Here is a 26,387-nt window from a genome sequence, read left to right as displayed (position 1 = left end):
ACTGTCGCGGTCATAAGTCTATCGTATCAGTTTATCAGGTAGCAAGGCAAACCACGTGTTATAATGATCGCATTAGTGGGAGTTATAATAAATAGTGGTAATAAATTGAAAACTCAAACTTTCCATTTATCCAAATTTATATCTTTTATTTAATGATGGCGTGCCTATCGCAGTAATCCGTGATAGATACGATGCAGCGCCCGTATGCATTTATTTTATGATATAAATGCATAAAAAATTATAAATATAATAATTGGTACGAGAATTAGTGAATACTTATATAAAATAATATTTAATATATAAGCACACACACACACACACACACAAACACACACACACACACAACACGAATATCTTTTTTTCAACTTCTTCTTTTCATTATTTCTTTTCTTTCATTATTATCTTTATCTCTCTTTATTACATTATTATATTATATGTTATTACAATATTTATTCGTAAAAGAATTATAAGCAGAATAATAAGTGTAAGTACCTTAGTGTTCAATCAGAATTAGATTAAAGGTTTTTACCCGAGACTTATAAATAATAATTAATAAAAATGAATAAGAATAAATAGTAACGACTGTAAACATAGGTGCAATAGAAAAGATTCCTACAAGCTTCTTTAAAAAATTATTCTAGTATTCTACTATATTTAATTATTTACCTACTTGATTATTTGATATGATTAGCAATGTAAAATGGGAATACGTTTAATTGGAATAAGATTGAGAAAATATTGGGAAAGTAATACAGTATGCAGCCATTCGCTCGATAATACTAGCATTGTAATATTTACAATTCGACTTTGCAAGTATTAACGACCCAGGTCTCACCACGTGGAGGTTGCTGCATGTGGAGACCCACGGGCTAACGGTGACTCTACTCTAAAATCCGCGTTCCGCGATATCGATCCGCGATACCTTTCCGCTTCAATGCACTGGCTTCTTAACTAACAGGGTATGCGTAGCTTAGCTACAACACACCTCTTACAGATAGCTCCACCATTTGCACCGTCCGCTTCAGACATAACGGAATATTAAGCACATCCGAATTCGTGCTTTCCGAATTTCGAACAAACAAAGCGCACTCCTTAGAAATACTAAACGCGTCGCGACACTCACGTGTGTGTTATAATTACGTAGATTCTATCGTTAAGCCGAAATTCGCGAAGTACCCCCATCGAAATGTCGAAGAAATCAAACGAAGTCCACGGTAGGACCTTAGATCGCGCCCGAACACCCACGCAAGTGTTAGAAAAACGGTGACTCTACTCTAAATTCGCGTTTTCGATACGAACAATCAAACGAATTATAATCGCGCCCGAGAACACCCACGCCTGTGCCCGCCGACACGCGCGCCAGTGTTCTTCCTATCCTTCCCGTATTCGCGCATAAAAATCGATGATGAATCCTGCCATGCGATGTTTCATCTGGCCGCTGATGAACCTGTCCCTCGATGACCTATGCTGTAAAAGAAAAAGATAAAGAGAAAATAAAAGAACAAAAAAATATATAAAACAAAATAATATATATACACATATATAAAATACAAATAGAAAATAAATATATATAAGTAGATAATAGACCTAGATAAAGAAATGAAAAGAGAAGTAGCATGCACAATACCGTGGATCTCACCTAAAGGTTATAAATAATAATTAATAAAAATAGATTAAAAACATAATAAAAACATAATTAAAAACATAATTAGAAACATAAACACATAATTAAATACATAATTAGAATGGAACAACATAAATAAATATTAAGAATACATAATTAAAAGGAAATAACATATTAATAACATAATTGAAAACATAAGTAAAAATGAAAAATATGAGATAGAAACCAGAGCTGGAGAAAGAAAAGAGAGCCCCTGAAAGAGAAGAATAGAGAGCCCCAAAAAGATAAGACAAGAGAAACAGTTCTATATGATGCTGAGACAGCAACCCGCACAGAAGCCCTCGCCCACAGGCCCCACCCGTGGGTCCCACCCGAGATATATAAAGGATAATTAATGAGAGTAAATAAGAATAAATAGAAATGACAACGGACATAAAAGTGTGATAGATAAATTTCCTTTTCGTTTCTGTTAGAAATAATTGTACAATTAATTCTGTTATACTTCTTCTTTCGAAGTATTATTAGCTATATAAAATGAAAATATGTTAATGATTAGTTGGAACTAATTTGAAAAGATATTGGAAAAGTAATACAATATGCAGCCATTCGCTCGGTAATACTTGTATTAAAAAATTTACAATTAGTCTTTGCAAGTATTATCGATCCAGGTCTCACTACGTGGAAGTTGCTGCATGTGGAGACCCACGGGCTAACGGTGATTCTAATTTACCTCTAAAATCCGCGTTCCGCGATACCGATCCCTTATGCCTTCCGCTTCGGATATCTAGGGCGACTTAGCTAACAGGAGGTATCTAGCCTTAGCTACAGGGACCCCACTTACAGAGAGCTTTACCGTTCGACACACTCGCCTCAGGCATAACGGATTATTATGCACATCTGAATTCGTGCTTCCGAATTTCGAACAATCAAAGCGCATTAATCGCGTTCGCGATACTCACGTGTGTTATGAATACGTAGATTCTACTATTCTATCCAAATTCGCGAAGTAATCTAATCGAAATGTCGAAGAAATAAAACGAAGTCCCCGGTAGGACTTTCAATCGCGCACGCGAACATTTACGTGTGTGTTAGAATAACGGTGACTCTAAGTTGAAATCCGAAGTGACATGAGTTAACCGGTATTATGACTCTCGATGATATTTGCTCGAAGGATTTTCCCCCGCTTACAAATAACATGATCGTCATAATGTCGATCAGCTACATGTACTGCACTACTAGGTGACACCGTTCGCGCACCCCGAATTTCAACATTAAACGGAAGTCCATGATAGGACTTTTAATCGCGCCCGGACACCCACGCAATTGTTCGGAAAACGGTGACTCTACTCTAAATAAACTAATCGAATATTCGAGCAAACAAAACGAAGTCCCCGGTAGGACTTTTAATCGCGCACGCGAACACTCACGTGAGTGTTAGAATAACGGTGACTCTAAGTTGAAATCCAAAGTGACATAAGTTAACCGGTGTTTTGACTATCGATGTTATTTGGTCGAGGGATTTTCCCCCGCTTACAAATAAGAGGACCGTCATTACATCGGCTAGCTACATGTACAGCACTACAAGGCAAGCCGTTCGCGCACCCCGAATTTCAACACTAAACGGAAGTCCATGATAGGACTTTTAATCGCGCCCGGACACCCACGCAAGTGTTCGGGAAACGGTGACTCTACTCTAAAAAAAACGCGTTCGCGAGGTAATCTAATCGAATATTCGAGCAAATGAAACGAAGTCCCCGGTAGGACTTTTAAATCGCGCCCGCGTTCATTCACGTGAGTTTTAGAAAAACGGTGACTCTACTCTAAATCCGCGTTTTCGATACGAACTATCAAACGAAGTTTAATCGCGCCCGAGAACACTCACGCTTGTGCACGCCGACACGCACGCCAGTGTTCTTCCTATCCTTCCCGTAATCGCGCGAAAAAATCGATGATGAATCGGTGATCCAGACCGGAGAAAACGAAGAAACGGAGAAAATATGAGAAAGAAAAGAAAAGATAGACGAGACCCTCGCGCACATCACAATATTGCTCGATGATCCCTGAAAAATAAGAACAGAAAGAGACAAAATATGAGATATAAAAGATGAGATCTAGAGAAAGAAAAGCAATCAATAAAAGCAATAGCAGCCAGCATAGAAGCCCATACCCATGGATTTTTAATCGCGAGTGTTAGAAAAACGGTAACTGTACTCCAAAAATCGCATTCGCGAGATAAATCGAATTTACTTACATGTAAAACGAAGTCCCCCATAAGACATTTATCCACACCGTGAACATTCACGCCTGTGCCCGCCGACGTTCTTCCTATTCTTCTCGTATTCGCGTGTAAAAATCGATGATGATTCGAGCCATGCAAACGATGTTTCCGACCGCAGATGAATCCATTCCTCGATGATCTATACTGGAAAAGAAGAAGCTAAGGAGAAAATAAGATAAAGAAAGAAAATATATAAAATAGAACATAATTAAAAAGAAATAACATAAGTAAAGTCTGAAAAGGCATAATAAAAAGAAATAACATGTTAATAAAATAATAAAAGACATAAATTCATAATTAGAAAGAAATAACATAATTAAATTCTGAAAAGACATAATAAAAAGAAATAACATATTAATAACATAATTAAAAATATAATTAAAAACATAATTAAAGAAGAAAAATATGAGTAATATAAAAGAGAGCTGCTGAAAGATAAGAAAATAGAAGTAGTTATGCATGCTGCTGAAACAATAGTCCGCTTCATTTAACGGTTCCTACCTAAAACCTGTAAATCATAATTAATAAGAATGTATTTAAAACATAATTAAAACCATAAAAACACAATTAAAAAGCAATAACAAATAAATATTAAAGAAACACAAATAAAAAGAAATAATAAAATAAAAATCTGAAAAGGCATAATAAAAAGAAATAACATAATTAAATTCTGAAAAGATATAATAAAAAGAAATAACATATTAATAACATAATTAAAAATATAATTAAAAACATAATTAAAGAAGAAAAATATGAGTAATATAAAAGAGAGCTGCTGAAAGATAAGAAAATAGAAGTAGTTATGCATGCTGCTGAAACAATAATCCGCTTCATCTAATGGTTCTTACCTAAAACCTGTAAATCATAATTAATAAGAATGAATTTAAAACATAATTAAAACCATAAAAACACAATTAAAAAGCAATAACAAATAAATATTAAAGAAACACAATTAAAAAGAAATAACATAATAAAAATCTGAAAAGACATAATGAAAAGAAATAACATATTAATAACGTAATTAAAAACATAATTAAAGAACAAAAATATTAGATAGAAAAGAAACCTGCAGAAAGATAAGAAAATACAAGCAGCTCTAGACGATGCTGAGACAGCAACCCGCACAGAGGCCCACACCCATGACCCCATCACATGGGTCCCACCCGAGACTATAAATCATAATTAATAAGAGTATATTAATGACAAAATTAAGAACATAATTAAAAACGAAAAGTATAAGATAGAAAAGAGAGCCGGAAAAAAAAGAAAAGAGTGTCCCAAAAAGAGAAGAAAGAGAAGTTTTACACGATGCTGAGACAGCAACCCGCACAGAGGCCCTCACCCATGGGCCCCACCCATGGGTCCCACCCGAGATATATAAAGGATAATTAATGAGAGTAAATAAGAATAAATAGAAATGACAACGGACATAAAAGTGTGATAGATAAATTTCCTTTTCGTTTCTGTTAGAAATAATTGTACAATAAATTCTGTTATACTTCTTCTTTCGAAGTATTATTAGCTATATAAAATGAAAATATGTTAATGATTAGTTGGAACTATTTTGAAAAGATATTGGAAAAGTAATACAGTATGCAGCCATTCGCTCGATAATACTAGCATTGTAATATTTACAATTCGACTTTGCAAGTATTAACGACCCAGGTCTCACCACGTGGAGGTTGCTGCATGTGGAGACCCACGAGCTAACGGTGACTCTACTCTAAAATCCGCGTTCCGCGATATCGATCCGCGATACCTTTCCGCTTCAATGCACTGGCTTCTTAACTAACAGGGTATGCGTAGCTTAGCTACAACACACCTCTTACAGATAGCTCCACCATTTGCACCGTCCGCTTCAGACATAACGGAATATTAAGCACATCCGAATTCGTGCTTTCCGAATTTCGAACAAACAAAGCGCACTCCTTAGAAATACTAAACGCGTCGCGACACTCACGTGTGTGTTATAATTACGTAGATTCTATCGTTAAGCCGAAATTCGCGAAGTACCCCCATCGAAATGTCGAAGAAATCAAACGAAGTCCACGGTAGGACCTTAGATCGCGCCCGAACACCCACGCAAGTGTTAGAAAAACGGTGACTCTACTCTAAATTCGCGTTTTCGATACGAACAATCAAACGAATTATAATCGCGCCCGAGAACACCCACGCCTGTGCCCGCCGACACGCGCGCCAGTGTTCTTCCTATCCTTCCCGTATTCGCGCATAAAAATCGATGATGAATCCTGCCATGCGATGTTTCATCTGGCCGCTGATGAACCTGTCCCTCGATGACCTATGCTGTAAAAGAAAAAGATAAAGAGAAAATAAAAGAACAAAAAAATATATAAAACAAAATAATATATATACACATATATAAAATACAAATAGAAAATAAATATATATAAGTAGATAATAGACCTAGATAAAGAAATGAAAAGAGAAGTAGCATGCACAATACCGTGGATCTCACCTAAAGGTTATAAATAATAATTAATAAAAATAGATTAAAAACATAATAAAAACATAATTAAAAACATAATTAGAAACATAAACACATAATTAAATACATAATTAGAATGGAACAACATAAATAAATATTAAGAATACATAATTAAAAGGAAATAACATATTAATAACATAATTGAAAACATAATTAAAAGTGAAAAATATGAGATAGAAACCAGAGCTGGAGAAAGAAAAGAGAGCCCCTGAAAGAGAAGAATAGAGAGCCCCAAAAAGATAAGACAAGAGAAACAGTTCTATATGATGCTGAGACAGCAACCCGCACAGAAGCCCTCGCCCACAGGCCCCACCCGTGGGTCCCACCCGAGATATATAAAGGATAATTAATGAGAGTAAATAAGAATAAATAGAAATGACAACGGACATAAAAGTGTGATAGATAAATTTCCTTTTCGTTTCTGTTAGAAATAATTGTACAATTAATTCTGTTATACTTCTTCTTTCGAAGTATTATTAGCTATATAAAATGAAAATATGTTAATGATTAGTTGGAACTAATTTGAAAAGATATTGGAAAAGTAATACAATATGCAGCCATTTGCTCGGTAATACTTGTATTAAAAAATTTACAATTAGTCTTTGCAAGTATTATCGATCCAGGTCTCACTACGTGGAAGTTGCTGCATGTGGAGACCCACGGGCTAACGGTGATTCTAATTTACCTCTAAAATCCGCGTTCCGCGATACCGATCCCTTATGCCTTCCGCTTCGGATATCTAGGGCGACTTAGCTAACAGGAGGTATCTAGCCTTAGCTACAGGGACCCCACTTACAGAGAGCTTTACCGTTCGACACACTCGCCTCAGGCATAACGGATTATTATGCACATCTGAATTCGTGCTTCCGAATTTCGAACAATCAAAGCGCATTAATCGCGTTCGCGATACTCACGTGTGTTATGAATACGTAGATTCTACTATTCTATCCAAATTCGCGAAGTAATCTAATCGAAATGTCGAAGAAATAAAACGAAGTCCCCGGTAGGACTTTCAATCGCGCACGCGAACATTTACGTGTGTGTTAGAATAACGGTGACTCTAAGTTGAAATCCGAAGTGACATGAGTTAACCGGTATTATGACTCTCGATGATATTTGCTCGAAGGATTTTCCCCCGCTTACAAATAACATGGTCGTCATAATGTCGATCAGCTACATGTACTGCACTACTAGGTGACACCGTTCGCGCACCCCGAATTTCAACATTAAACGGAAGTCCATGATAGGACTTTTAATCGCGCCCGGACACCCACGCAATTGTTCGGAAAACGGTGAATCTACTCTAAATAAACTAATCGAATATTCGAGCAAACAAAACGAAGTCCCCGGTAGGACTTTTAATCGCGCACGCGAACACTCACGTGAGTGTTAGAATAACGGTGACTCTAAGTTGAAATCCAAAGTGACATAAGTTAACCGGTGTTTTGACTATCGATGTTATTTGGTCGAGGGATTTTCCCCCGCTTACAAATAAGAGGACCGTCATTACATCGGCTAGCTACATGTACAGCACTACAAGGCAAGCCGTTCGCGCACCCCGAATTTCAACACTAAACGGAAGTCCATGATAGGACTTTTAATCGCGCCCGGACACCCACGCAAGTGTTCGGGAAACGGTGACTCTACTCTAAAAAAAACGCGTTCGCGAGGTAATCTAATCGAATATTCGAGCAAATGAAACGAAGTCCCCGGTAGGACTTTTAAATCGCGCCCGCGTTCATTCACGTGAGTTTTAGAAAAACGGTGACTCTACTCTAAATCCGCGTTTTCGATACGAGCTATCAAACGAAGTTTAATCGCGCCCGAGAACACTCACGCTTGTGCACGCCGACACGCACGCCAGTGTTCTTCCTATCCTTCCCGTAATCGCGCGAAAAAATCGATGATGAATCGGTGATCCAGACCGGAGAAAACGAAGAAACGGAGAAAATATGAGAAAGAAAAGAAAAGATAGACGAGACCCTCGCGCACATCACAATATTGCTCGGTGATCCCTGAAAAATAAGAACAGAAAGAGACAAAATATGAGATATAAAAGATGAGATCTAGAGAAAGAAAAGCAATCAATAAAAGCAATAGCAGCCAGCATAGAAGCCCATACCCATGGATTTTTAATCGCGAGTGTTAGAAAAACGGTAACTGTACTCCAAAAATCGCATTCGCGAGATAAATCGAATTTACTTACATGTAAAACGAAGTCCCCCATAAGACATTTATCCACACCGTGAACATTCACGCCTGTGCCCGCCGACGTTCTTCCTATTCTTCTCGTATTCGCGTGTAAAAATCGATGATGATTCGAGCCATGCAAACGATGTTTCCGACCGCAGATGAATCCATTCCTCGATGATCTATACTGGAAAAGAAGAAGCTAAGGAGAAAATAAGGTAAAGAAAGAAAATATATAAAATAGAACATAATTAAATAGAAATAACATAAGTAAAGTCTGAAAAGGCATAATAAAAAGAAATAACATGTTAATAAAATAATAAAAGACATAAATACATAATTAGAAAGAAATAACATAATTAAATTCTGAAAAGACATAATAAAAAGAAATAACATATTAATAACATAATTAAAAATATAATTAAAAACATAATTAAAGAAGAAAAATATGAGTAATATAAAAGAGAGCTGCTGAAAGATAAGAAAATAGAAGTAGTTATGCATGCTGCTGAAACAATAGTCCGCTTCATTTAACGGTTCCTACCTAAAACCTGTAAATCATAATTAATAAGAATGTATTTAAAACATAATTAAAACCATAAAAACACAATTAAAAAGCAATAACAAATAAATATTAAAGAAACAAAAATAAAAAGAAATAATAAAATAAAAATCTGAAAAGGCATAATAAAAAGAAATAACATAATTAAATTCTGAAAAGACATAATAAAAAGAAATAACATATTAATAACATAATTAAAAATATAATTAAAAACATAATTAAAGAAGAAAAATAAGAGTAATATAAAAGAGAGCTGCTGAAAGATAAGAAAATAGAAGTAGTTATGCATGCTGCTGAAACAATAGTCCGCTTCATTTAACGGTTCCTACCTAAAACCTGTAAATCATAATTAATAAGAATGAATTTAAAACATAATTAAAACCATAAAAACACAATTAAAAAGCAATAACAAATAAATATTAAAGAAACACAATTAAAAAGAAATAACATAATAAAAATCTGAAAAGACATAATGAAAAGAAATAACATATTAATAACGTAATTAAAAACATAATTAAAGAAGAAAAATATTAGATAGAAAAGAAAGCTGCAGAAAGATAAGAAAATACAAGCAGCTCTAAACGATGCTGAGACAGCAACCCGCACAGAGGCCCACACCCATGACCCCATCACATGGGTCCCACCCGAGACTATAAATCATAATTAATAAGAATATATTAATGACAAAATTAAAAACATAATTAAAAACGAAAAGTATAAGATAGAAAAGAGAGCCGGAAAAAAAAGAAAAGAGTGTCCCAAAAAGAGAAGAAAGCGAAGTTTTACACGATGCTGAGATAGCAACCCGCACAGAGGCCCTCACCCATGGGCCCCACCCATGGGTCCCACCCGAGATATATAAAGGATAATTAATGAGAGTAAATAAGAATAAATAGAAATGACAACGGACATAAAAGTGTGATAGATAAATTTCCTTTTCGTTTCTGTTAGAAATAATTGTACAATAAATTCTGTTATACTTCTTCTTTCGAAGTATTATTAGCTACATAAAATGAAAATATGTTAATGATTAGTTGGAACTATTTTGAAAAGATATTGGAAAAGTAATACAGTATGCAGCCATTCGCTCGATAATACTAGCATTGTAATATTTACAATTCGACTTTGCAAGTATTAACGACCCAGGTCTCACCACGTGGAGGTTGCTGCATGTGGAGACCCACGAGCTAACGGTGACTCTACTCTAAAATCCGCGTTCCACGATACCGATCCGCGATACCTTTCCGCTTCAATGCACTGGCTTCTTAACTAACAGGGTATGCGTAGCTTAGCTACAACACACCTCTTACAGATAGCTCCACCATTTGCACCGTCCGCTTCAGACATAACGGAATATTAAGCACATCCGAATTCGTGCTTTCCGAATTTCGAACAAACAAAGCGCACTCCTTAGAAATACTAAACGCGTCGCGACACTCACGTGTGTGTTATAATTACGTAGATTCTATCGTTAAGCCGAAATTCGCGAAGTACCCCCATCGAAATGTCGAAGAAATCAAACGAAGTCCACGGTAGGACCTTAGATCGCGCCCGAACACCCACGCAAGTGTTAGAAAAACGGTGACTCTACTCTAAATTCGCGTTTTCGATACGAACAATCAAACGAATTATAATCGCGCCCGAGAACACCCACGCCTGTGCCCGCCGACACGCGCGCCAATGTTCTTCCTATCCTTCCCGTATTCGCGCATAAAAATCGATGATGAATCCTGCCATGCGATGTTTCATCTGGCCGCTGATGAACCTGTCCCTCGATGACCTATGCTGTAAAAGAAAAAGATAAAGAGAAAATAAAAGAACAAAAAAATATATAAAACAAAATAATATATATACACATATATAAAATACAAATAGAAAATAAATATATATAAGTAGATAAGAGACCTAGATAAAGAAATAAAAAGAGAAGTAGCATGCACAATACCGTGGGTCTCACCTAAAGGTTATAAATAATAATTAATAAAAATATATTAAAAACATAATTAAAAACATAAATACATAATTAAACACATAATTAAATACATGATTAGAAAGAAACAACATAAATAAATATTAAGAATACATAATTAAAAAGAAATAACATATTAATAACATAATTGAAAACATAATTAAAAGTGAAAAATATGAGATAGAAACGAGAGCCGGAGAAAGAAAAGAGAGCCCCAGAAAGAGAAAAATAGAGAGCCCCAGAAAGAGAAGAATAGAGAGCCCCAAAAAGATAAGACAAGAGAAACAGTTCTATATGATGCTGAGACAGCAACCCGCACAGAAGCCCTCGCCCACAGGCCCCACCCGTGGGTCCCACCCGAGATATATAAAGGATAATTAATGAGAGTAAATAAGAATAAATAGAAATGACAACGGACATAAAAGTGTGATAGATAAATTTCCTTCTCGTTTCTGTAAGAAATTATTGTATAATATATTCTGTTATATTTCTTCTTTCAAGGTATTATTAGCTATATAAAATAGAAATATGTTAATGTTTAGTCGGAATTAGATTAAACAAATTATGGAAAAGTAATACAATATGCAGCCATTCGCTCGATAATACTTGTATTATAAGATTTATAATTAGACTTTGAAAGTATTAACGACCCAGGTCTCACTACGTGGAAGTTGCTGCAGGTGGAGACCCACGAGCTAACGGTGACTCTAGTTTACTTTAAAATCCGCGTTCCGCGATACCGATCCTTTATGCCTTCCGCTCGGATATCTTGGGCATGGTTCAAAGCTAACAGGAGGTATCTAGCCTTAGCTACAGGGACCCCACTTACAGAGAGCTTTACCGTTCGACACACTCGCCTCGGGCATAACGGATTATTAAGCACATTCGAATTCGTGCTTCCGAATTTCGAACAATCAAAGCGCATTAATCGCGTTCGCGATACTCACATGTGTTATAATTACGTAGATTCTACTATTCTATCCAAATTCGCGAAGTAATCTAATCGAAATGTCGAAAAAATAAAACGAAGTCCCCGGTAGGACTTTCAATCGCGTATGCGAACACTCACGTGAGTGTTAGAATAACGGTGACTCTAAGTTGAAATCCGAAGCGCACCCCGAATTTCAACACTAAAACGAAGTCCATGATAGGACTTTTAATCGCGCCCGGACACCCACGCAAATGTTCGGAAAACGGTGACTCTACTCTAAATAAACTAATCGAATATTCGAGCAAACAAAACGAAGTCCCCGGTAGGACTTTTAATCGCGCACGCGAACACTCACGTGAGTGTTAGAATAACGGTGACTCTAAGTTGAAATCCAAAGTGACATTAGTTAACCGGTATTTAGACTCCGATGATATTTGTCGAGGGTTTTTACCCCTTCTCACAAATATGAGGATTGTCATAACACCAGCTAGTTATGTGCAGCACTACAAGGCAAGCCGTTCGCGCACCCCGAATTTCAACACTAAAACGAAGTCCATGATAGGACTTTTAATCGCGCCCGGACACCCACGCAAGTATTCGGAAAACGGTGACTCTACTCTAAAAAAACGCGTTCGCGAGATAATCTAATCGAATATTCGAGCAAATGAAACGAAGTCCCCGGTAGGACTTTTAAATCGCGCCCGCGTACCTTCACGTGAGTATTAGAAAAACGGTGACTCTACTCTAAATTCGCGTTTTCGATACGAACAATCAAACGAAATATAATCGCGCCCGAGAACACCCACGCTTGTGCACGGTGACACGCGCGCCAGTATTCTTCCTATCCTTCCCGTATCCGCGCGTAAAAATCGATGATGAATCGAGCCGGGTGATGACGCATTTGACCAGAGGTGAACCCCTATCCCTTGATGATCTATACTGGAAAAGAAGAAGACAAGGAAAAAATAAAAAAAAGAAAAGAAAAGACATATTGAATATCGTTGCATGTTTACTCGATCATCCCTGAAAAAAAAAAAGATGAATAAGAGAAAGAGAAACAATATATAAAATAGAAAATAAATGCGTATAAATAGATAAAAGTGCTGGAGAATGAAAGAGCTCTGCACGATGCTGAAACAGCTGCCCGCATCATCTCATGGGTCCTACCTAAAACTTATAAATCATAATTAATAAGAATATATTAATAACATAACTGAAAACATAATTAAAAGCATAATTAAAAAGAAACAACATAAATAAATATTAAGAAAACATAATTGAAAAAAAAACAACCTAAATAAATATTAAGAAAACATAACTGAAAAGAAATAACTTATTAATAACATAACTGAAAACATAATTAAAAAAGAAATATATGAGATAGAAAAGAGAAAAAAAGAAATGCAGTTCTATACGATGCTGAGACAGCAGTCCGCACCTTCTCATGTGTCCTACCTAAAATTTATAAATCATAATTAATAAGAATATATTAATAACATAATTAAAAACATGATTAAACACATAATTAAACACATAAATAAACACATAATTAAACACATAATTAAACACATAATTAAACACATAATTAAACATATAATTAAAAACATAATTAAAAAGAAATAACATATTAATAACGTAGCTGAAAACATAATTAAAGAAGAAAAATATGAAATAGAAGGGAGGAAAAAAGAGATGCAGTTCTATACGATACTGAGACAGCAACCCGCACAGAGGCACACCCCCATGGCCCATCCCATGGGTCCCACCCGAGATTATAAATCATAATTCATAAGAGTATATTAATGACATAAAAAGTAAGAATAAAAAAAATATGACTTAAAAAAGAGAGCCGCAGAAAGATAAGAGAATAGAAGCAGCTCTACATGATGCTGAGACAGCAACCCGCACAGAGACCCTCACCCATGGGCCCCTCCCATGGGTCCCACCCAAGACTATAAATGATAATTAATGAAAGTAAAATAGAATAAGTAGTAATGACAGTGAAGAGAATGGTCTGTGCGTTTCAATTTTAAATCGATAATATATCTATTAATCAATAGTATATAGTAGTACATGTATATGATCCTTATAACGTTGTTAAGAATATCCTGTTGTTTAAATATTAATTAATTATAATTTACGTACATCGTACACTATTTAAATGTTAAGATAATCTTCTTTATTAATTATTCCTTCCCGTGTTGTCGATCCCACGACCTGAAAATAGCTGAAAAGAAATAAAGAAAGAAAAACGTATATGTACATATGTATATTAATTATACGAATGATAAAATTATGAATTTAATTTAATTAAACATAACAAAAATAAAAGATTAATTAATAAAAAAAAATAGAATATGCAGAACACTGACCTAAAGAAATATTATTCTCTCTGAAAGAAATATTATATTTATTACTCGATAATATATAATATTACATGTATATGATTCTTATAAAGTTGCTAAGAAAATCCTATTGTTTAAATATTAATTAATTATACGTGTATCGTATATTGTTTAAATGTTAAGAGAATCTTCTTTATTAATTATTCCTTCCCGTGTTGACGATCCCACGACCTGAAACTAGCTGAAAAGAAATAAGGAAAGAAAAAAGAATATATATACCGTTATATTAATTATACGAACGATAAAATTCTGAAATTAATTTAATTAAACTTAAGAAAAATAAAATAAAAAGAGATATTGTATTACTTGTACATTTCATAAATATATGATTTTAATGTAGAACTCGATTTTATTAAAATAAAATTATGAATTGAATTGAACTTTAGAAAAGAAAAAATGTGCAAAATTTATCAATCGACTTTAACGTAAAATTTAATTTTATTGAACTAGAATCATAAATTCAATTAAGTTTTAAAAAAAAGTTTAATATTAAAAAGGCATAAAATATGAAATAATACTATTCGCGTACGCGTGGAAATGTGGGAATATTATTTACGGAAAGTTACTTCGTCTCAGATTTTTAAATTTACACCCCTACACCCATCACCATAAGAGCATTTTGAGTGACAACATGGTAAAATTAAAATACTAACACGATAAAGCTAAGAGCCATTCTCGGAAGTTCTTAGTGAACCTTCGAAAATAACTCAATAGCTTAATAGTTGTCCTCTTGAGCCACATGTTGTCTTCGGCATATAGCCTCTTCTTTCCTTCGTGCCTCAACCTAATCGATTATCACTCTAAAACTGTAACGACAAAATTTCATTCCAAATTCTAAGATATGAAAGAAAACCCTAATACAACCCTAACGCATCTGAAAACTTATTATCCTTTCGAAAGATACTTTTTCGCAGCGTGGGATAAATTAGACATTAATTATAAAAAAAATTAGAAATTAGATAATAGTATATTAATTGCTGAAAATCCTGAGCTAAAAATTAATTAATTTATCATCTAGGCTTACGGACTACGTCTCTTTGTTTTTTAGCAATCATTCTACTCGATTTTTCTCTTTCAAAACCAATGACTCTATGGAGACTTTTCTTGTATCAATTTAAATTGATTAAATATTTAATTAATAATTATTTAAAAATATAAAGTAAACCCTTGGACGTTCCTTCTTACAAACGAATATTTTAATTATTGTAATAAAATCATCCACAATTTCGTTTGTAATCCAGAGACTATCCATCGCGAGTGTCTTCTTGCTCATTCTTTATTAGAACTTATGAATATCGATTCTTTACTTATTTCCGCGCGAGTAAAATATTTAAAAATGTATTAAAATATTCAAAATCTCAAATAATTATAAACGCGTTTGAGCAAGAAGATCCTATCCTGTTCTAATAAATAAATGAAAAAATAAAAAACCATTCATGAATAAATCTCCGAAGAAATTTATTCGTGGTCACTCAATGCTCTTCTACTAATTAATTACAACCAACCACCCATGCCGATTCGGACCTTTCGTCCTCGACATGATTGAGTGATCGGAGGGACTTAAAAATTCACTCACAACTTAAGAAGTTCTGCGATGGCTCCAAAACACTCGTCTGCGGTTTATGTCGAAATTGTTGATTAGGTAGATCGGCATCGAAGTTGATCAAAATCCTCTTCAATGATGCACTGACTCTATTACGCGATAAATAATTTTTAACGAACGGTCACTGAATTTATTTTGAGAAACTATACTGTCTTTTGTAAATACAGTCTGTGAGACTGTTAAAAAAGCAAAACGGTGTGCAAACAAACACTGACTCTAACGATTGCATTGCACGCAATCGATACAAATACACTTGTTTAAATCGCGAAACACGAACGAACAAACACTGCTTCTAATTCGCGATATTCTTATTCCAGCGATACAAATATTCGATTACATTAATACTTCGCAAACGATTACAATGATGTTCTGAAACAAAAAAATTAAACAAAATTATTAATATCACTGTATCAATAAGAAACTATAAAATTTACTCAAAGGATCGTTTATATTTATGTTTATATGTGTAGGCACAAGATCTTCAAACCCGAGATTGAAGTTTAAAAGTATTGGTAGCTTATATCAAAATTATTTTAAGTTTCTCGAACAAATTTTCCTTTATAATGTTTAAACGAATTTAATATTGTTTAAATATTACTTTATCGTACTCCGTAAATGTTATAGATTATTTAATTAATTTAGAAATTATCGAAAATATTAATTTATAAGCTTTCGCGATTAGAAATAAAGATTACCGATGTGCACTGGTCGGAATGAGAAAGAAAACTAACTCGCAAATCGTCAAAGTTGATCGAAGGACCGTTCATGTTTATATTGCACAAGGCCAACAAACCCGAGATTAAATTCTGAAGTATCAGTATTTTATAACAAAATTATTTTATGTCTCTCGCGCGTTTCTGCCCTTTTAATGTTTAAACGAAAATACTATTGTTTAAATAATGTTTTATTGTGCTCTGTGTATGTTAAAGATTGTTTTATTAATTAATAAATTATCGAAATTATCAATTTTTATGTTCCGTGATTAGAAATAGAGAGTACCGATGTGCACTGGACAGAGAGCAAAAGAAGACTGACTCGCGAACCGTCAAAATTAATCGAAGGACTATTTATGTTTATATTGCACAAGGCCAACAACTCCGAAGTTAAATTTTGAATTATCAGTATTTTATATTAAAATTATTTTAGATTCTTTTCTTTATAATGTTTAAACGAATATACTATTGTTTAAATATTGCTTTATTGTACTTAGGATATGTTAAGGATTGTTTAATTAATTAAGAAATTATCGAAATTAGCAAATTTTATGTTCCGTGATTAGAAATAGAGAGTACCGATGTGCACTGGACGGAGAGCAAAAGAATACTGACTCGCGAACCGTCAAAGTTAATCGAAGGACCATTTATGTTTATATTGCACAAGGCCAACAACTCCGAAATTAAATTTTGAAGTATCAGTATTTTATATTAAAATTATTTTAGATTCTTTTCTTTATAATGTTTAAACGAATATACTATTGCTTAAATATTGCTTTATTGTACTTAGGATATGTTAAGGATTGTTTAATTAATTAAGAAATTATCGAAATTATCAATTTTTATGTTCCGTGATTAGAAATAGAGAGTACCGATGTGCACTAGACGGAGAGCAAAAGAATACTGACTCGCGAACCGTCAAAGTTAATCGAAGGACCATTTATGTTTATATTGCACAAGGTCAACAACTCCGAAATTAAATTTTGAAGTATCAGTATTTTATATTAAAATTATTTTAAATTCTTTTCTTTATAATGTTTAAACGAATATAATATTGTTTAAATATGGCTTTATTGTGCTCTGTGTATGCTAAGAATTATTTAATTAATTAAGAAATTATCGAAATTATGAATTTTTATGTTCCGTGATTAGAAATAGGGCGTACCGATGTGCACTGGACGGAGAGCAAAAGAATACTGACTCGCGAACCGTCAAAGTTAATCGAAGGACCATTTATGTTTATATTGCACAAGGCCAACAACTCCGAAATTAAATTTTGAAGTATCAGTATTTTATATTAAAATTATTTTAGATTCTTTTCTTTATAATGTTTAAACGAATATACTATTGCTTAAATATTGCTTTATTGTACTTAGGATATGTTAAGGATTGTTTAATTAATTAAGAAATTATCGAAATTATCAATTTTTATGTTCCGTGATTAGAAATAGAGAGTACCGATGTGCACTAGACGGAGAGCAAAAGAATACTGACTCGCGAACCGTCAAAGTTAATCGAAGGACCATTTATGTTTATATTGCACAAGGCCAACAACTCCGAAATTAAATTTTGAAGTATCAGTATTTTATAGTAAAATTATTTTAGATTCTTTTTTTTATCATGTTTAAACGAATCTACTATTGTTTAAATATTGTTTTATTGTGCTCTGTGTATGTTATGGATTGTTTAATTAATTAAGAAATTATCGGAATTATCAATTTTGATGTTGCGTGATTAGAAATAGGGCGTACCGATGTGCACTGGACGGAGAGCAAAAGAATACTGTCTCACGAATTGTCAAAGTTAATCAAAGGACCATTTATGTTTATATTGCACAAGGCCAACAACTCTGAAATTAAATTTTGAAGTATCAGTATTTTATAGTAAAATTATTTTAGATTCTTTTTTTTATCATGTTTAAACGAATCTACTATTGTTTAAATATTGTTTTATTGTGCTCTGTGTATGTTATGGATTGTTTAATTAATTAAGAAATTATCGGAATTATCAATTTTGATGTTGCGTGATTAGAAATAGGGCGTACCGATGTGCACTGGACGGAGAGCAAAAGAATACTGTCTCACGAATTGTCAAAGTTAATCAAAGGACCATTTATGTTTATATTGCACAAGGCCAACAACTCTGAAATTAAATTTTGAAGTATCAGTATTTTATTTTAAAATTATTTTTAGTTTCTCACACGTTTCTTTTTTTACAATGTTTAAACAATTTTACTATTGTTTAAATATTACTTTATCGTACTATGTGTACATTAAATATTGTTTAATTAATTTAGAAATTACCGGAATTATTAAGTTATAAATTTTTGCTATTAGAAATAGAGATTATCGATATGCACTCGTTGGATTCCAAAAGTAAACTAAGACAGTATATGACAAAGTCAATTGAAGGAACGTTTACTTTTATATTGTACAAGGCTAACAATTCAGAAATCAAAATTTTAAAGTATTAGGATTTTGAATTAAGATCATTATAAGTTTATCGCGTTTTGTAATCTTTTTAACATTAACGGGAATGTACTATTGTTTAAATATTAGTTTAAATATTAGTTTATTGTACTCCGTGTGTATTAAAGATTGTTTAAATAATTGAAGAATTATCGAAATTATTAATTTATATGTGTTAGAAAGGGTGAGAGTCGATGTGCACTCGTCGGATTCCAAAAGTAAACTAAGATGGTAAATGACAAACTTAATTAAAGTATCGTTTATGTTTATATTGCATAAGTTCAACAAACCGGAAATAAAAATTTTTACTTATAGGTATCCTAAATTAAGATTATTATAAGTTTCTCGCACTTTGCGATCTTTTTAACGTTTATAAGAATGTACTATTGTTTAAATATTAGTTTATTGGACACCGTGTAGGTTAAAGATTGTCTAAATAAGTGGAAAAATTATTGAAATTATTAATTTATATGTTTTTCTGTTTAGGAAGAGATATGATTGTCGATGTGTAGTTATCGGACTGTGTATGAAGGCATTAAATTGATATTAATTCATATTTTTCGCGATTTATGGATTATGTAATGTTTGAACAAATGTACTATCGTATAAATTCCTTTTTATACCCTGTGTACACTATACATCGTTTAAATAATCATTGTTTTATCGAAAATATAAATTATTTCAATTTAGCTATATGGAAAGTTTGTATTCTGATATTTTATCATTGGAATTCAAAAGAAAATTGAATTAATAAATGTCAAAATCAATTAAATGTTCATTTTTCGTTGATATTAAATATAATCAACAACACGAAGTTCCAAATTTAACTGTGTAGTAATATTGAATTAAAATTGTTTTATATTTAACGTGTATTACAAATACTAAAAAATTCTAATCTCTTTATTATTCTTATTTATAGAACACAATAGTAGATATATTAATTTTCAAATGTTACTTATACATTATTTTATAACACGTTAAAGAAAAGGGTTAACCATTTCCTTCTTAAACGCAGTACTGTTGACAGAAGGTAAATGATTACAGTGCTATTATCAACAGAAATAACAGCTAATAATTTTAACTATGTACCGTCGATAATATAAGAAATTGATTTGTTACTTTGGTAATTATTATCTATGAGTGTTAAATGCCTCAAATCACGTAGGAAGGTACAATAAGAACCAACATAATTAATAATAATATTATTCATTCAACAAATTTTAACTTTAACAATATAATGTATATATATACATATATACACATACATAAAATACAATATAATACATATATATATATATATTTTGTTTTTTCTTTTATCTATATAACTATAATTCAATAAATAATGATTGAGCTTTTGTACAAGATATAAATATAACATAATAATAACAAGACAAATGGTGCACTAAAATTAACATGAAAAGAAGAATTATGCGAATGAATAATGCGCATTAATACAGCCTCTGTTGAATGCTTATGAGTATATTTATTTTACAAAATGCTAATTCGCATAAAAAGATATAATTGCAACACCATTATTCTTGTTGGAATCAATATGGCACATTAAACCACCCTGTGTATTATATTGTTCTGTTTATCACTTTTAAGATCGTTCCACCATTGTATTTCGGCTTTACCCCAGATGAGAAATATCAAATTACTCACGAAATAAACGCCAGCGGAAATATAAAATACTATTGACCATAGATGTGTATTGCTCTGTAATAAAAAATAAAATATATATATACATACATACACATATACACTGTATATAAGATAACACGCCTATATAAGATAAGAACGCCTTTATAAATATTTATATAATAGAAAGATAATGCGCAACATATAAAATAAATTTCTAATATTATATATGATAAAAATTATACTTACCAGGTCGGTAATAATTTCTCCACAGATTATTGGTGCAATTATCGCGGTAACAGAGGCCAAACAATTAGTGATAGACATCATAGTACCGGCATGATTCGGACTAAGATCGATATGATTTAACTGATATCCACAAAGCGATCCAGCGTTGAGTCCAACCGCTACAATAAGAATTATAACAGTCCAGAGTGGATTATCAATCGGAACAAAACCCAAAACAATCAGAGCTGCGGCAGGGCCCCAATAAGCAAGTGTATTAGCTAACTTTCTCGTTATCGATCTAGAGACATTCTTTTTAAGAGCATAATCCGAAAGCCAGCTTACAGGGAAGCTTAATATCCACATCGCTAAATAAGGCAATGCTGAGATACCTCCGTTCTGTAAATTATTACAATTAATAAGAGCAATATATTAATGTGAGAAAAGTATTTCAATGATATATTCGCACGATCAATTTATTACCTTTTCGATATCAAAACCTAAAACGGAATTCAAATAAGTTGGCATTTCTGTGAGAAGAGTCCAATATCCCCAATTTTGACCACAATGGGCGATTATTAGTGCCCACATTGGTGTCGATGTGAAAATCTCTTTCCATGGTGTTCGTAATTTCTGAAACAGCGCAATAATTCCGAGCATTAATAAAAAAAGAAAACGATATAAATACGATATTAACGTAAGTTCCAATGACAAAAAATTTCTTCGAAAATTCATAATCGTTGAGAAAAAAAATAAAAAAAAGAAAAGGAAAAATAAACCTCTTTTTTGATTATATAACGTATCACGTATTATATCATGTGAAAAGTGAAGTTGACGCATTCATAATTACAGTGGTATTCCCTTTACCGTGTGCAATTACAGTTTCAGTTTTTACAATCTTTTCTTCTAACGAGTAAAGTAAAGGACAAATTCAAATAGTAATAACTATATATACGTATATATATATAGATACACGAGACAATCTCTCGTTCCTATTAAATTATGTGTTAAATCAATTGTAAAAGCAATGCTCGCGTAATGATACATGCGAGATCGATACGTCCGTTCTCTTTACGTATGTAATAGTAAATAAATAAATATGTATATATATGCATAGCTATCTAATCGCTTTGTGAAACTAACAAGTAAGATGCGATCTCCTTACATAATAATTCGTAATACATTGTTACTCGATAAAACGGCTTAGCGCAATACTTAGAAAGTGACAATAATGATTAAAAAAAGAAGAAGAAAGATAAAAAAAAAAAAAGAAGAAAACTTCGATTGAAATTTTATCCTCGTTTCCAAAGTTATCAATGGAAAAAAATCTGATAAAATCGTCAAATTTCCAATGACGCATTATCTCCTCGAATTTTTTTCTACTTGAATTCTTACTAATAACACGTTAGTTATAACATTTCACATTTTCTGTCAGCCTTGAGCCGACGCGCAAAACATACCGAACATACAGGAAATTTAATTTAAAAAGACAAAGTATTGTATTATCGTTAAAATTGCATTAAAATAGCAAGTAAGAAGCTAAAAATAACAAATAGGATAGAACAAAAATATATTTTCAGCACAAGGCAATCGTAAATTATAATTTGCTTTGATGAAAAAACAAAACAAAAAAGAAGAAAAAAATGATCTATTCCAATGATATAATAACCGCTACGCGATGGAATTCCGAACAATAACAATTATTACAAAAATAAATCTAGCGTGTAAAAAATCGATCGAATACCATTTTTTTTTAATCGTTCGATCGCGATTAAATTATAATTATTCCAGAGGAGAAGGCTCTTGAAGAATTGTTACGCACATTATTCATTTTTTAATATGAATTATTTTTCTTATCGTGTGATTACATAATCAAACCAAATCGAAATATTTCCATTTAGAATATGGATAGTTCCCGAGTCTATCGAACTCTATAAAAAGAAATTATCGTTGTACTCTGATCATTAGAAATAGATCAACTAATGCTCACTAAATCAAAGTATATAAATAAAATTTACGATTAGCCTGCATTATCTTAATTCTTATTTGCTATGTAAAACATATTTATTATCAATTTTATTTTACGTTTAATAAATATGTCCTGTAAAGGCCAATGCTTAATACTTTATCGTTCCTCGATAAAGTCAGTTTTTATTCATTATGTTCGTACCATCGGCATTATTTACGAAATTTTAAAAACTGTTCTTGCATATTATAATTTATTCACCTCTTTGTTATCAGTATGAGTACTTTCAAGGCTGCTCTTAATATACATCTTTTCTTCAATGGAAATGGTTGAGTGAGTAGACGGTGTATCAGAACCGAGGAAGAGGAAAATTATACTCCAACAGACAGCAAAAGCACCAAAAATATAAAAAATGCTAGGCCATCCTATTGATGATGCTGCGAGTAGACCACTAAACGGAAGAGCGAGGACTGTACCAAACTGTGCTCCTGCGTATGTGAAGGTACCTTCAAAAAAAAAAAAAAACGATATAATTGAATAAAGAAATAAAGAGAGAAAGAAAGAGAGAGAGGATAATGAAACTAATAATAGAACAATAGGTAAAGAGAAGAATAAGGAACATGTATTTCACGGTTTTTTCTTGTTCTTTTTTGTTTATAATTTTCGCACCTTTTTTCAGTAATTTCGTTCTATTTCGCGTATCAAACGGTTCTCACCAAGTCTTGCCCTCTCTAAGGGCGGCACCCATTTGGAGAGAAGGCTGTGTATGGAAGGTAAGAGGCAACCTTGAGAGAGACCCATGCCTACCCTGCAAACGTATACAGCTATGATGCCACCATAATGAGCAGCAACGTGCGTCAATATACTAAATACACCGCAAATGAACATCCCCAAACAGAGGACCTTTTGAGTGCTCCAAATACTGATGAAATAACCCGATGGTATCTGTATTATCGTGTAACCCCAGAAAAACGAACTAAGGATCGATGATCTTTGCGACGAAGTCCATCCATAATCCTAAATATAAAAAAAGATCGATCTAATTGTTTAAAAATGTCACAAAATTATTAAAAAATTATTATTATTTAAAAATTACAAATATTTATCATATATATTACATATACATACATACATATATATATATATATATATATATATATAAAATCTAATTATTTCACATTTAATAATAATATTAATTATTTTTAATATATATATATATATATATATATATATATAATAATTTAATATATATATAAATATTAACTTATAAAATCTTTTAAATAATTTGTTTTATACTTTCATAATTACATATTAATAGAATTCATTTAAAGAAATTAATACTTTTGTTTAATCTTTTGTCGAATACATTAATATTATAGCTTATAGCTGGTTCTTGATACTGAACGTTATAAACATTGAATAATTACTTACTTCGATCTCTGGGTTCGCTGTAGTAGAGTTCGACATTGCCACAACAGCCACTGATATTCCCACTCTAAGAAAATATCCAATGACCATGGCGAAGAAAAGTAGAAGGACTTGTAAATGTCTGACCCCCAGTTTACCTGAAATATATATATATACACATATGTAGAGCACATACATATAGAGTATATATGTACATATGTATGGCATATATATATAAAGAGACATATATGTATATAAAACACATACACGCACTATATTCAATAAATGAAAGTAATGTTCATCTTGATCTTAATTCCGATCAATTAAAAAATGAAAAAGGCTTATTATGTCAAGATCATTTAAATATTTAAATTTTACACGTGTCATTTTTTTCTTTTAATTATTGACGATTGATATATTCATGGATTAATTCATAATATAATTTAATATTATATACCTATATATTTAATAATATTTCGAGATTAAGATAAGAATTTATCAAGTCGACAACGAATCAACTAAAAATGATATATCTTTTTTTACGTATTTACGAAGTATTTCAATATAACTTATCTAGAATTAAACACTGTTATGATTAAAATGAGATAAAAAAAGAGAGGGTAAATTTGATATATACATCTAGAAATGAGAACGCAATAAGACACTCGTATAAGTAAAAAATCTCCTCGTTATCTTGTTTTTCAATTAAAATATTATCTCAATCATCAAGAAATTATTTATTAATTGCGATAACGAACGCGGTTTTAATTTATTCTAATAAATTAAAAATATCTCTTGAATCTAAACAAAAAAAACTAATTTATTTAAACAAAACAAATCGTATGATGTACGTGAAAAGTACGTAAATGAGATTATATTTTAGGGTAATAGGCAAACCCAGTAAAAATTTCTTCAACAAGTCAAGAAACGACATAAAAAAATATGATAACAAAAAATAATTTGAAGAAAATTACTAAAGTAATAATATAATTTATAAAAAGTGGTATATTAACATAGATATAATGTTAAGTTTACAAGCTCGCTAATGATACGCTTCGAAACGTTTCTTGAATGTATCACAATGTTCATTGCAATAGAAAAATTATTTGTGAAATTTAAATTTTACAATTGATGAAACGCGTCAATCAGAGGATCGTTCGAATAAATCATTTTCAACATACATCCAATCGTACACAGTTATTAATAATAATGGCGATAATGATAACACTGACAATGACAATGATAAATAAATCTACCTGGCGACACCTTCGTTACACCGTCGCTCCTACCTTCCTTTCTGTTAGCTGTCATTTTCGCTTCTGCAAGAATACACCGTTCTAAAAATGTTAATCGTATATACTTATATCGAGTTCCCCACCGATTTACGAAACACCACGCCCCTCTATTTTTCCTTTGATCCTCTCCTCTAGACTAATCGTAACGATTTCTATATACAAACTCGTAGAATGCAACTAAAGGCGTGAACGACGACTTTTATTTATATATTTATGCGTTCTCAGATATACAAAATATATATTAAAAATTGTTTGATATCAAATGCAAGAAAATACCAATAACATAATGTTTTTATCTAATCAATAGAAAGACTCTCTAATAATTTAATTTATGATACATTAATATTACAGAAATTTACATATATTGTTTTTATTAATAAATTGTTTTTGCATTGAGTTTCCTCAAGTAGAAAAAATATTTTTTTAAAGTATATCTTATCGCACATTCTTCACAAAGAAATATCTAATCTTCCATAAATTTTATTAATCGTAGGAAGGATTACTGAATGCATGATTACATCATTTCATTTCTTTCATAATATCGTATTACTTTACTACGCGTAACTTTGTTTATTGGTATCAAAGAGGATATATAAAAGTACATAAA

General features: G+C 32.1%; 1 protein-coding gene across 3 annotated transcripts; it reads right to left on the bottom strand.

Annotated features, from left to right (window-relative positions):
* Window positions 1-20,712: 20,712 nt before the first annotated feature.
* Window positions 20,713-25,961, bottom strand: LOC124947494 (putative inorganic phosphate cotransporter). 3 transcript variants are annotated; one of them, XM_047489707.1, is made up of 8 exons: window positions 25,864-25,946; window positions 25,742-25,804; window positions 24,510-24,643; window positions 23,795-24,095; window positions 23,340-23,584; window positions 21,596-21,745; window positions 21,137-21,511; window positions 20,713-20,965 (listed from the first exon to the last, which is right to left on the bottom strand). In XM_047489707.1, exons 2-8 carry the CDS (start codon window positions 25,794-25,796, stop codon window positions 20,810-20,812), a joined length of 1,416 nt encoding a protein of 471 aa, XP_047345663.1. In that variant the 5' UTR covers window positions 25,797-25,804; window positions 25,864-25,946; the 3' UTR covers window positions 20,713-20,809. The 3 variants fall into 3 exon arrangements, with proteins under 3 accessions (XP_047345663.1, XP_047345662.1, XP_047345664.1); XM_047489706.1 differs by having other exon boundaries at window positions 25,742-25,961; XM_047489708.1 differs by having other exon boundaries at window positions 25,775-25,961.
* Between the last annotated feature and the right edge of the window lie 426 nt (window positions 25,962-26,387).

The sequence above is a fragment of the Vespa velutina genome, chromosome 3, assembly GCF_912470025.1.
Source record: "Vespa velutina chromosome 3, iVesVel2.1, whole genome shotgun sequence".
In the NCBI taxonomy this organism is placed as follows: Eukaryota; Metazoa; Arthropoda; class Insecta; order Hymenoptera; family Vespidae; genus Vespa; species Vespa velutina.
This window is presented reverse-complemented; position numbering and strand designations above follow the sequence as displayed.